General features: G+C 48.6%; 1 protein-coding gene across 1 annotated transcript; it reads right to left on the minus strand.

Annotated features, from left to right (window-relative positions):
• Nucleotides 1-892: 892 nt before the first annotated feature.
• On the minus strand, nt 893-12,018 carry LOC137092544 (nuclear factor 7, ovary-like). Its single transcript, XM_067456822.1, has 6 exons — nt 11,623-12,018; nt 9,871-9,966; nt 9,528-9,758; nt 9,395-9,417; nt 9,194-9,312; nt 893-1,434 (listed from the first exon to the last, which is right to left on the minus strand). The coding sequence occupies exons 1-6, from the start codon at nt 12,016-12,018 to the stop codon at nt 893-895; spliced, it is 1,407 nt and encodes a 468-aa protein (XP_067312923.1).
• Nucleotides 12,019-12,620: the final 602 nt, after the last annotated feature.

Consider the following 12,620-nt stretch of genomic DNA (forward strand, 5'->3'; position numbering starts at 1 on the left):
TTAAACAGTTGTATATGCAGTTATCTTACATTTGATTCTTTATTCAATTTCTCAACCTAAAACTAATGTTAGACCCACCTGAAAAGCATTGTTTAGTTTATTAGTATCTTTGCTCAATAGTATTTATTTGTGCTGCTGCTTATATTTAAGTTATTTGTGTTTGTGTGAATGACACCTGTTCATTAATGTTGTCCTCAAAGCTTTGATTCGTCATGTGACTCTCATCTCCACTGTGATTGGTTGTCAGTGTATATCAAAGGTACATCACAGATATTAGCATTTCAATAGGTTGGTAATTTAACATTATTTAAGTCAATGAAATACAGTTATTTACTGTAAATTTAACTTAAATCTACAGTAGTTCTGGCGACCACAGCTACCGTTTGTTTTACCGTAAATGTTATGGGGATTTTTTTACAGTGAACTCTTAGGTCGACCTCTTGTATTGAGCCGTTGATTCAGGGAACAGTGATTATTTAACACACACTCCACTCCAAACGCCGTCTTCATTTCAAAAATACATTTAGTTTATTAAACACAGCCAAGCATTTCTAAATTCAGTTCATATTTCAAGAAATTAAAATCCAAGCCAAAATAACAAAGTGCTCAAAAAACTGTACTCACCCTGCCCTAGATTATATATATATATAATTATTTTTTTATTTTTTTTTAAATAAAAGTTGTAGTTTTCTGACCCATGCTTGAGACGGTCACACCACGGCTTAAAAATATAAAGAATCAAAAGACAAAGCAGTTTTTATAAAAAAAAGGTCCATAAGACAAATAAATGTTTAACCATTCACTGCATTTTCTGCATTTTAAATTATGACAAATTATTTAAATTTTTATCTTGTCGCATCAATAACCCATTGATCTGGAAGCAGAATCAGATTTAACTGTGATTTTCTGCTGTAATAATCAGTTTAACTGGTAAGATTCTCAGAGGAGTTCTGCATTCATTACATAAGAATGGAAAGACAGTCTCAGTGAAGGACGTCCTGAATGTGAATAAATGTGTGTTAGTTACAGGATCAGAGAATGACACTGTTCCTCTGTCATAGTCCAGCTGAACTCTCACACGCTGAGGATTCACTGTAACAGGAAAGTAAGTGAGGGGTTGATCTGGGGATTTAGAGATGTATTTGCTGTTCCCGTACCACACACACCAGATATTAGACTTAATGAAATCCAGTCCCTTCCTCTGGTTTGATGCTGTGGTTATTCCAAGACCCCAGCCTGTATTGTCACCGACCTCCACATCCCAGCAGTGTGTTCCTGAGTTAAAGCCCTCAGATCCCAGGACACACAGACACCAGTCAAACCTCTCTGGATTATCAGGAAGTGTTTTATCTCCATCACTGAGCGACACACTGGTCAGATCAGACGAGAGTGTGAGATGAGGATTTGCTGTGTTTGGATCAAGAGTCAACGGAGCTGTAAAGAGAAGAACATCAGATTACAGGATGAAATATGATCAGAAATGTAAATATAAAACACATATAAAGACTTTCTATAAATCCTGCTATCATGACAATGGTCTGTCAGTTTCTGTCAGAATGGATTGAGGCTTCAGGTTTAATATCATATTCAATAAACACTATTGTATCCTAACACATGTTGGGTATAACGGGGCTAAAGGCTCTTTGATTTTAGTTTTCCTCTAAACCATTAGATGGCACAAAAACTTGCCTCAGCACTTTCCAAAACATGCGCTTTTCGAGACGCTCGTGGAGATTCGTCTGATCTTTGAGGCGATCTCAGGCAGCAGCGCAAAGTTGATCCTGCGCTCATTTGATCTAATATTTGATGATTTTAAAAAGATTTAAGTAGCAAATACAAGGCGCTATAATTATTATAATTTAATATTATTATTATTGTTAATGTTGTCAGTTTTGTTCAAGGTAATTAAAGCATCAGTTTTTCAGTAATGGTGGAATATGTAAAAGTATGGTATTTGGGGTAAAGGCACCATATTTAACATGATAATAAACAGCTGCTGACTTTTCCATTTGTTGACATGACGGTTAGATTCAGATGATAATTTTCATATATTAAGCTGTGTGTCCACCTTAGAGATAATCACCATATTTATAATGAAACCATCATATTTAAAAACCATCATATTATAATATAAGTTATATATATAATATATATATATATATAATATATAAATATAAGTTCCCATTCAGTCGGTCACTCTCGACGGCACGTCGGAGTACCGACGAATAGGAATCTCGCTTGCGAGAGCCAATCTACTTCGAGTCTAACTAAACGAGCCAATGCACATTGGCATGCAATGATTGCACCAGGTGCTCATGCCCCGCCACGCGGGTATAAATGAGACACAGGTGATTGCATCAAATTATCCTTTTGCTTCGGAGCCGAGTGGTATGCCAGATATCACTCCTAACTTCGCAGTTCGACTGAGAAAGAGCCTGCCTTTTGGAAGAGATCTCTTCGGTCGGTGTTGGTGTGACAACACAGCAGCGGGTCGTGTGTTCTTCGGATCTTCTCTCTTCGTTGTCCATAAGAGCAACCACAAGGGCTGTTTTCACAGCTGGTACGGTGCGCTAGGTGGAGAGCGCTAAAAAGCCGTTCTCACGGCTGTTGAAAGCGTCCTGTGAGAGAGAGCGCGCACGACAGGCTGCACTATATTCCTGTCTGTGTCGCCGCGGCCCCACCCCCTGCGTGTTTCAGCACCAAGGAGAGCATCATTCTAAAAGAGCAACACAGATAGAGCTTGCGTCTTTTTAAAGATGACATTCTATCTGTGTGTTTCTGGGTGCGGTGGGTTCATTTCACCGCGGGATGGTCATCAGCGCTGTATCTCGTGTTTGGGCGTGCAGCACGCTGAGGCAGCGCTGATGGATGACTCATGTTCTTACTGCGGGAACATGACCATCTCGGAGTTGCGGTCGCGGCTCCGTCTTGCAAAAGGCGGAGCCCCCGTGCCTCTGCCGCGATCTAACCCTCCACAGAGGGTTACTTCCGGTAGTAGCGCGGCCGATTTGAGGGTGACGGTGAGCGCGCTTCCTCCAGGGAACCAACCCGCGGGGAATCCTCACTCCTCCCGCGCTCCGCAGCCAGTAGAGCTGCCGTTGGAACGAGGTGGGCCGTCCTCGAGATGCGCACCACCTGTATCCTTCGGGGCTCCCCGCGATGACGAAATGTCCATCGCTGCATCGGAGGGAGGGTCAGAGTTGTCTGGAGATGACGTGTCGGCGCAGGGGGCTCCTTCGGGAGGACCCGCTGTGCCCGATACCGATCCGGAGATGATGGCCATGCTTTCCCGGGCCGCCGAGAGGGTCGGGCTCGTGTGGAACCCTCCACCATGTCCCGAGCCGTCGAGGTTGGACGATTGGTTTCTCGGGGTGGCCCGTGCTGGTTCTCAGCGCCCCACCCCGGTTCCTTTCTTCCTGGAGGTGCACGAGGAGCTCACTAGGTCGTGGACGGCACCTTTTACTGCCCGAAACCGGCCCAGTGGGTCCTCCTCCCTCACCACCCTTGATGGCGGACCTGCAAAGGGTTACACGCAGGTTCCTCCCGTGGAACGGGCCGTTGCTATGCAACTGTGCCCTAACTCCACATCAAGGGGGAACCCGTGTCTCCCCTCCCGGGCCTGTAGGTACTCCTCCGATCTGATCGGGAAGGCCTACCAGGCTTGTGGAGAGGCAGGTTCCGCCCTACACGCTATGGCGTTGTTGCAGGTTCATCAGGCCCAGGCACTGAAGGACCTGCACGAGGGTGGTCACGATCCCGCGGTTCTACAAGAGCTGAGGGCGGCGACGGACCTTGCGCTTCGTGCGACGAAGGTTACGGCGCGTGCCGTGGGACGTGCGATGTCCACTATGGTGGTCCAGGAGCGCCATCTCTGGCTGTGTCTGGCGGACATGAGGGATACCGACAAGATCAGGTTACTTAATGCCCCGGTGTCCCAGACTGGCCTCTTCGGCGACGCGGTGCAGAACTTCTCCCAGCAGTTCTCGGCCGCACAGAAGCAGACTGAGGCCATCAGTCACATCATGCCGCGGCGGTCAGCTGCTGCCTCCACCCCGCCGCCGGCAGCGCCTCAGCCAGCTCGTCGCCGAGGGCGGCCGTCTGCGTCTGCCTCCGCTCCCGCGTCGCAGCAACAGCCTCCACCATCGTGGAGCCGGGCGCAAGCCGGCCGTCCCGCCCGTCCAGGCAGCCCCGAAGAGGGGCAAAGGCAAGGGGAAGCGGTCCTGAGACGGGCGACCCGGAGATGAGGAGGACTGCTCTCCAGGAGACGGTGACCGCACCGCTCCTTCCCCCGGAGGAGGGCCGGGTGGAGAATCTTGTGTTCCGTTTTGTTTCTGTTCCGCCGCTGGGCTCAGCCCCAGCGGTACCCAAATTTTCAATAAAAGAGCAGTTTCCTTCATCTCCGGGTCCCCAGGGGGCTCGGAGAGTTGTGGCCGGTCAAACGCCGGACCACTCTCATCCTCCTCCTGTGTCGCCAGTGGGCAGCAGCGGACGACGCACGGACACCCCACAAACTCCGTGCGGACCCTCTGCCCAGCCGTGGAATCAGGTAGGTGTCGCACGGCACACTCACACCTCTCTGCGGGCCGCCTCCACGAGACAGCCGCCCCAGACCGGTGCCTGTATTCCACCTCGCTGCCCCTCGGTGGGTACGCCGGTGGTCCCGATGATCCCGCTTGTTCGGTCTCTGCGAGCCTGGTTAGAGCTTCCCAGTCCGTCTCGCTGGCTCATTCGGACCATCAGGCTCGGCTATGCGATTCAGTTCGCCCGGCGTCCCCCCAGGTTCACGGGCGTCTGCTTCACTTCGGTGAAAGCTGCAGACGTCCGTGTCCTGCGTGCGGAAATCGCAGTCCTACTGGCGAAGGACGCGATAGAGCCGGTCCCTCCAGCCGATATGAGGACAGGCTTCTACAGCCCGTACTTCATTGTACCCAAGAAAACCGGTGGGTTACGGCCAATCTTGGACCTGCGAGTACTGAACCGGAGCCTTCACAAGCTACCGTTCAAGATGCTCACGCAGAAACGCATTTTCGAGTGCATCCGTCCCCAAGATTGGTTTGCAGCGATCGACCTGAAGGACGCGTACTTTCATGTCTCGATTCTCCCCCGACACAGGCCGTTCCTGCGCTTTGCGTTCGAGGGGCGAGCATATCAGTACAAAGTCCTACCCTTCGGGCTGGCCCTGTCCCCCCGTGTCTTTACGAAAGTCACGGAGGGGGCCCTTGTGCCCATGAGAGAACAGGGCGTTCGCATCCTAAACTATCTCGACGACTGGCTCATCCTTGCACAGTCCCGGGAGCAGTTGTGCGAACACAGGGACTTGGTGCTCAGACACCTCAGCCAGTTGGGTCTTCAGGTCAACTGGGAAAAGAGCAAACTCGCCCCCGTGCAGAGGATCTCTTTTCTCGGTATGGAGTTGGATTCGGTCAAGCGGACTGCGCGTCTCACGAAGGAGCGCGTCCAGTCGATGCTGAACTGCCTGAACACGTTTCAGGGCAGGATGGCGGTTCCACTGAAACATTTTCAGAGGCTCCTGGGGCATATGGCGGCTGCGGCGGCAGTAACACCGCTCGGCCTGCTTCATATGAGACCGCTTCAGCATTGGCTTCACGGCCGAGTCCCGAGATGGGCGTGGACACGCGGCACGTATCGGGTGAGCATCACTCCGTCCTGCCGCAAAACCTTCAGCCCGTGGTCAGATCCCGGGTTCCTTCGGGCCGGAGTGCCGTTGGAACAGGTATCCAGGCATGCTGTGGTCTTCACGGATGCCTCGTCCATGGGCTGGGGTGCCACGTACAACGGGCATGCAGTGTCAGGGGTTTGGACGGGCCCGCACCTGCAGTGGCATATCAATTGCCTCGAGTTGCTAGCAGTACATCGTGCACTGAGCCGACTCAAGGGCCGGTTACGGGGCAAAGATGTACTGGTCCGTACGGACAACACGGCGACCGTTGCGTACATCAACCGTCAAGGTGGTCTACGCTCACATCGCATGTCGCAACTCGCCCGCCATCTCCTCCTCTGGAGTCAGAAGTGTCTGAGGTCGCTTCGGGCCATTCATGTCCCTGGGGTGCGCAACCGGGCGGCCGACGAGCTGTCACGAGCTGCGCTTCCGGGAGAATGGTGGCTCCACCCCCAGGTGGTCCGGCTGATCTGGGTTCAGTTCGGGGTTGCACAGGTCGACCTGTTCGCCTCCCCAGAAACGTCCCACTGCCAGTGGTTTTATTCGCTGACCGAGGGCACACTCGACACGGATGCACTTGCGCACAGCTGGCCCCAGGGCCTACGCAAATATGCGTTTCCCCCAGTGAGCCTACTTGCACAGACACTGTGCAAGGTCAGGGAGGACAAGGAGCAGGTCCTGTTGGTGGCCCCGTATTGGCCCCACCGGACTTGGTTCCCAGAACTCATGCTCCTCGCGACAGCCCCTCCTTGGCCGATTCCTCTGAGGAAGGATCTTCTAACTCAGAGACGGGGCACCCTCTGGCACCCGCGTCCAGACCTCTGGAAACTTCATGTCTGGTCCCTGGACGGGACGCGGAGGTTCTAGGTGACTTACCTCAAGAGGTAGTTAACACCATCACTTCAGCTAGAGCACCGTCTACGAGACGGGCCTATGCCTTGAAGTGGAACCTGTTCGTCGATTGGTGTTCTCTCCGCCGGGAGGACCCCCGAAGATGTTCGATCGCGTCAGTGCTTTCCTTCCTGCAGCAGGGGTTGGAGCGGAGGCTGTCGCCCTCCACCCTCAAGGTTTACGTTGCTGCTATTTCTGCCCATCATGACCATGTAGAGGGTAAGTCGGTGGGGAAGCACGAACTGGTCGGCAGGTTCCTTAGGGGGGCGAGACGGTTAAATCCTCCTCGTCCTCCCTCCATACCCTCTTGGGATCTTGCTCTGGTGCTCCGAGCACTGCAGAATGCCCCATTTGAGCCTTTGCAGTCAGCAGAGCTGAAGATTCTGTCCATGAAAACTTTGCTGTTGGCTGCATTGGCCTCCATCAAGAGGGTAGGGGACCTGCAGGCATTTTCGGTCGACGAATCGTGCCTGGAGTTCGGGCCAGGTGACACCCACGTGGTACTGAGACCCCGGCCTGGCTACGTGCCCAAGGTTCCCACCACTCCCTTCAGGGACCAGGTGGTGAACCTGCAAGCGCTGCCCCTGGAGGAGGCAGACCCAGCCCTAGCTTTGCTCTGTCCCGTCCGCGCTCTGCGGATCTACGTGGACAGAACCCAAAGCTTCAGGACCTCAGATCAGCTCTTTGTCTGTCACGGAGGCCAGCAGAAGGGAAAGGCTGTCTCCAAGCAGAGGATGGCCCACTGGATAGTGGATGCCATCACCTTGGCTTATCAGGCACAAGGCGTGCCCTGCCCGCTCAGGCTGCGAGCACACTCTACTAGAAGTGTTGCATCCTCCTGGGCGCTGCCACGTGGCGCCTCGCTGTCAGACATCTGTAGAGCTGCGGGCTGGGCGACACCTAACACGTTCGCTAGGTTTTATAGCCTACGTGTAGAGCCGGTCTCCTCCTGTGTTCTCACCTCAAACGGGTAGAAGCACTGAGAGGCCCGGCTCTTGTCGGCTTGCTGCGCCTCGGCGCTTAATTCTCCAGAAGCAAACTCTGTGAGTCCTCCACCGCCCTCGGTGCCGGGCGTGGCGGAGCGTCCGGCATCAGGCCCCTTACCGCTGAATCCTGGAGAACCGGTAATTGGCTGGGGCCATGTGAGTGACCCTACGGGGATCCCACACTTCTTCCACGGTTGCTCCTCTCGGAAGCCCGTGTCTTTCCCTTGGGAGAGCCCTCCTTTTAGGGATGGAGCCCCCCTCACGGCGGCGGGCTACGGCTCAGCTCGGTCCCCACATAACTCCCGTGGTATGATGTGGTTCCGCAGCGGCCTCCCATTGGGCACGCTTTCCCAGTGTTATCCAATAGTCACTGAGCGGGTCATGCGGAACAGCAGTGATGGACTTCTCGGTGTGAGCCCCGTCTCATCAGGTAAGAGAGCTCAGGAGGCTCACACAGGGCACTGGAAGGGGGCAGAGTCCATGGCGCTTTGGTAGGGATTCCTATTCGTCGGTACTCCGATGTGGCGTCGAGAGTGACCGACTGAATGGGAACGTCTCGGTTACGTATGTAACCCTCGTTCCCTGAAGGAGGGAACGGAGACGCCACGTCCCGTCGCCATGTCCTCTGTCCCTGCCGGGGCGCCAGTCTACCTACTCGGCTCCTCAGCAAAAAAGATAATTTGATGCAATCACCTGTGTCTCATTTATACCCGCGTGGCGGGGCATGAGCACCTGGTGCAATCATTGCATGCCAATGTGCATTGGCTCGTTTAGTTAGACTCGAAGTAGATTGGCTCTCGCAAGCGAGATTCCTATTCGTCGGTACTCCGACGTGGCGTCTCCGTTCCCTCCTTCAGGGAACGAGGGTTACATACGTAACCGAGACGTTATTGTTATTACTGTAAATATATATATTAAATTATTATGGGATCTCCTTCAACGCTTTCTGAATCTTTACTTATTTAAATTATTTTGTTTCTATATTTTTCAGATATATTTCTATATTAACATATTTAATTACAGCATATTTATTATTTAAAAAATAATTATTTTATTCATCAAAATAAACTGAAAATAGTTCAAACTTTGCTTAAGTGATTGTTTTGAACAGGTATTAACTTAGACATTATTAAAAACATATTATTTTAGCTAAAGTATTTGTATTAATACTGTGCCTTTTGCCCCATGTGTGGCCCTCTTCACCTCATACATTTGACATATTTTTTAATAAAATAAACCACTTTTATGATTTATTTTTACACAAAATCTGTTGCTCCATAAATGTTCAACACAAAGCTGTATATCTTTCTGTATATCATACACTATAGGAAAGCGATCATAAATCCTGCTATCATGACAATGGTCTGTCAGTTTCTGTCAGAATGGATTGAGGCTTCAGGTTTAATATCATATTCAATAAACACTATTGTATCCTAATACATAAGCAGAGACCATGAGGAACAGACTTCTGTAGTCATTATGAGTTCACTGTATGATCTGATGATCTTCTGAAATACAGTTCAGATTCACTCAGAAACTCCAGTGATTATTAAATATATTTCTATCAGATGTTAATGTTGTGTGTGTTTCTATCTGAAGGATGTTTTGCGCTGGTGTCAGATCTGCTGAGACTCACTGTGTTGGACAGTTTCCAGCATCTTCTTCCAGACTCTGGACCGCAGGTTACCCAGATAACGGGACACATCAATCAAAGCTCCAGAACTCATCCGTGGATCCGGCTGTGGGATCTGGACTCTGGAGGAACATTCAGGAGTCAGAACTGCAGTGAATTTGAGTTCAGATCCACTGAGAGAAGAGATACGAGCAGCTCACTCACCTTTCCATTGAGGCGTTAAAGTTCTGGAAAATATAGAGTTTGAAAACATGTTAATATCTTATCAAACACTCTCATTGTCAGTGAGGCTCAAGTTGTTTTATGCTCAAAGAATGAAGCCAGATTGATTGGTCACCTTTAGAAACGAGACGTCATTGGCTTTCATCATCTCCTCCATGTCTCTGATTGTGTGTGAAAGAGCTGAGATGTGTGTGTTCATCTCCTCCAGCTTCTCCTTCATCCTCTGCTTCTTCTGCTCCTCTTCCTCCCTCAGTGCAGTGATTGTAGCTTCTTCTTCGTCTCTGAGAAACTGATGAAGCTTCTCAAACTCTTCTTTAATCTGACGCTCTGTGTGCTCAGCTTGAGACTGAAATCACATCACATTCACTTCAGTCAGCTCTGTGTGAACACACACTCCACTAATGTCAATAATAAACTGTTTGTGAATGTTGAGTTTTTAACTCTTTACACATCCTCACCTCGATGTGTTGGATTTTTTTATCACACTCTCCTTTCATTTCTTCTCCATGTTTGAGCTTGTTTTGTAAGGACGTCAGCGCTGTATTAAATTCCTCCTACAGGTTAAGATGAAAATCTGTGAAACTGATGAAGCTTTAAGAGGTTTAAACATTGTGTATCTGGATGTTTTTATTGTTATATTAATATTTTTATGCTGAATGTGTTAATCTCAGAAGCATTTGTGCCTGAAAATGGCAGGACAAATATCTTTAAATGATTTAACTGCAAATTATGAACATCAAGAAATCACCAAACAAATGTGTTTTTTTTTTGCAATGGCCAATTCTTAATTATTATATCCATGCAGTTGTAAATGTGTGGTTGTACAAATGCAAATACAGGAAGTGAAAGTACACTATACTGCCATAAGTTTAGGGACGCCTGCCTTTACTTGCACATGAACTTTAATGCCATCCCATTGTTAATCCGTAGGGTTTAATATGGAGTCGGCCCACCCTCTCTAACAGCTTCAGCTCTTCTGGGAAGGCTTTCCTCAAGGTTTAGGAGTGTGTTTATGGGGATTTTTGCCCATTCTTCTAGAAGCTCATTTGTGAGGTCAGGCACTGATGTTGGACGAGAAGGCCTGGCTCTCAGTCTCCGCTCTAATTCATCCCAAAGCTGTTCTATCGGGTTGAGCTCAGGACTCTGTGCAGGCCAGTCAAGTTCCTCCACACCAAACTCCTCATCCATGTCTTTATGGACCGACGCTTTGAGCACTGGAGCGCAGTCATGCTGGGACAGGAAGGGGCCGTCCCCAAACTCTTCCCACAAAGTTGGGAGCATAAAATTGTCAAAAATGTCTTGGTATGCTGAAGCATTAAGAGTTCCTTTCACTGGAACTAAGGGGGCCAAGCCCAACCCCTGAAAAACAACCCCACACCATAATCCCCCTCCACCAAACTTTACACTTATCATAATGCAGTCAGGCAAGTCCTGTTCTCCTGGCGACCACCAAACCCAGACTCGTCCATGTGATTGTCAGACTGAAGCGTGATTGGTCGCTCAGAGAACACGTCTCACTGCTCTAGAGTCCAGTGGCGGCTGCTTTATTCCACTGCATCCCACGCTTTGCATTGCTCTTGGTGATGTAAGGCTTGGATGAGCTGCTCGGCCATGGAAACCCATTCCATGAAGCTCTCTACGCTGTTCTTGAGCTCATCTGAAGGACACAGAAGTTTGGATGTCTGGAGCTGTTGACTCTTCATAAAGTTGGTGACTTCTACAGACTGTGACCTTCAGCATGTGCTGACCCCGCTCTGGGATTTTTCATGGCTGAGTTGCTGTTGTTCCCAATCGCTTCCACTTTGTTATAATCCCACTAACAGTTGAGCGTGGAATATTTAGTAGTGAGGAAATGTCAGGAATGGACTTATTGCACAGGTGTCAGCCTATCACGGCCCCACGCTTGAGTTCACTGAGCTCCTGAGAGCGACCCATTCTTACACTAATGTGTGTAGAAGCGTCTGCAGGCCTAGTGCTTGATTTCATAACCCATGACATCTATTTTTTCCAAAAATGTTTTGTACCAATGCTGTTACATTCAAGATTTGAACATTAGAGCATTCAAAGCTTAGTGGATAATTTTATATCAGTAGTAAGTCGTGGAGATTTAGTCTGAGCAAAAGTAAATAGGCTACTATTCTATTCTATACAAAAATATTACTGTGTGTTTTTCACTGTATTTAGCATGAAATTAGAGATATTTGTCTTACCTTGTAAGATGAAACCACTTCACTGATGGGTCTGAATGTGTGTTTGGTGTGTTTCTCTGAGTCTCTGCACACGACACACACAGGCTGTTTGTCCTCCAGACAGAAGAGTTTGAGTTTCTCGCTGTGTAAACTGCAGATCTCCTCAGACTCTGATGAACGCCTCTCATTTCTCTCCTTTATCAATGATTCACACAACTTTTTAAACTCTAGATTAACTGGAGGATCTTCTTTTGAGGATCTTCTCCTGCAGACGGGACACTCCTGAGTTTCCTGAGTTTTCCAGAACTGTTGTAGACACTCTTTACAAATACTGTGACTACAGGACAGAAAAACAGGAACCTTGAAGATTTCAAGGCAAACAGGACAAGAAAGCTCTTCAGCAGATTTTGAATCCATTTCCTCGTCTTGTGAAAGATCCAGTAATCTACAATTATCTTTCACTTTCTAAAATTTGAAAAGTAAATAACGATTACAATAAAAATCTAATTTAGAAATACACAAAAATCCTAATGCAAATCGTCGTCCTCTGTTCTTCACAACACCGACTCGTTTTAGCTTTCAGTCAAAATGAAAGATAGAAATAAAAAGATTAGTCAATTCCTGATAATGGTTTTATTAGAGGGTGGAATCTCTGGCGAACTTTTGGACCTTCTGGGGCCGGTTACATAAACCACTAAAACTAATCACAAGCTAGTCATCTTTTCTTTCTTTAAGACTGTTCATAACACTAAGTAAATCATATAAAAATGTACATTGGCATAATTTGATACTCTTATAGTATGAGACATTAGCAGTTCATCAAAGGACTGTCTCCAGCTGTAGTGCTCATGATCTCCACTAGGGGGCTCTCCTCCAGACTCTTGTGCTGTCTTATCAGGGACTACATTACCCATAAACCCCTGCCTGGACTCATTATGCTTGATTATATTCAGCTGTCTCATTACCTTGTTAAATCTGCCTATGATTTCAACATTTCTATTTCACATTTAAAACGCATA

Source organism: Pseudorasbora parva, chromosome 11 (genome assembly GCF_024679245.1).
Source record: "Pseudorasbora parva isolate DD20220531a chromosome 11, ASM2467924v1, whole genome shotgun sequence".
Lineage (NCBI taxonomy): Eukaryota > Metazoa > Chordata > Actinopteri > Cypriniformes > Gobionidae > Pseudorasbora > Pseudorasbora parva.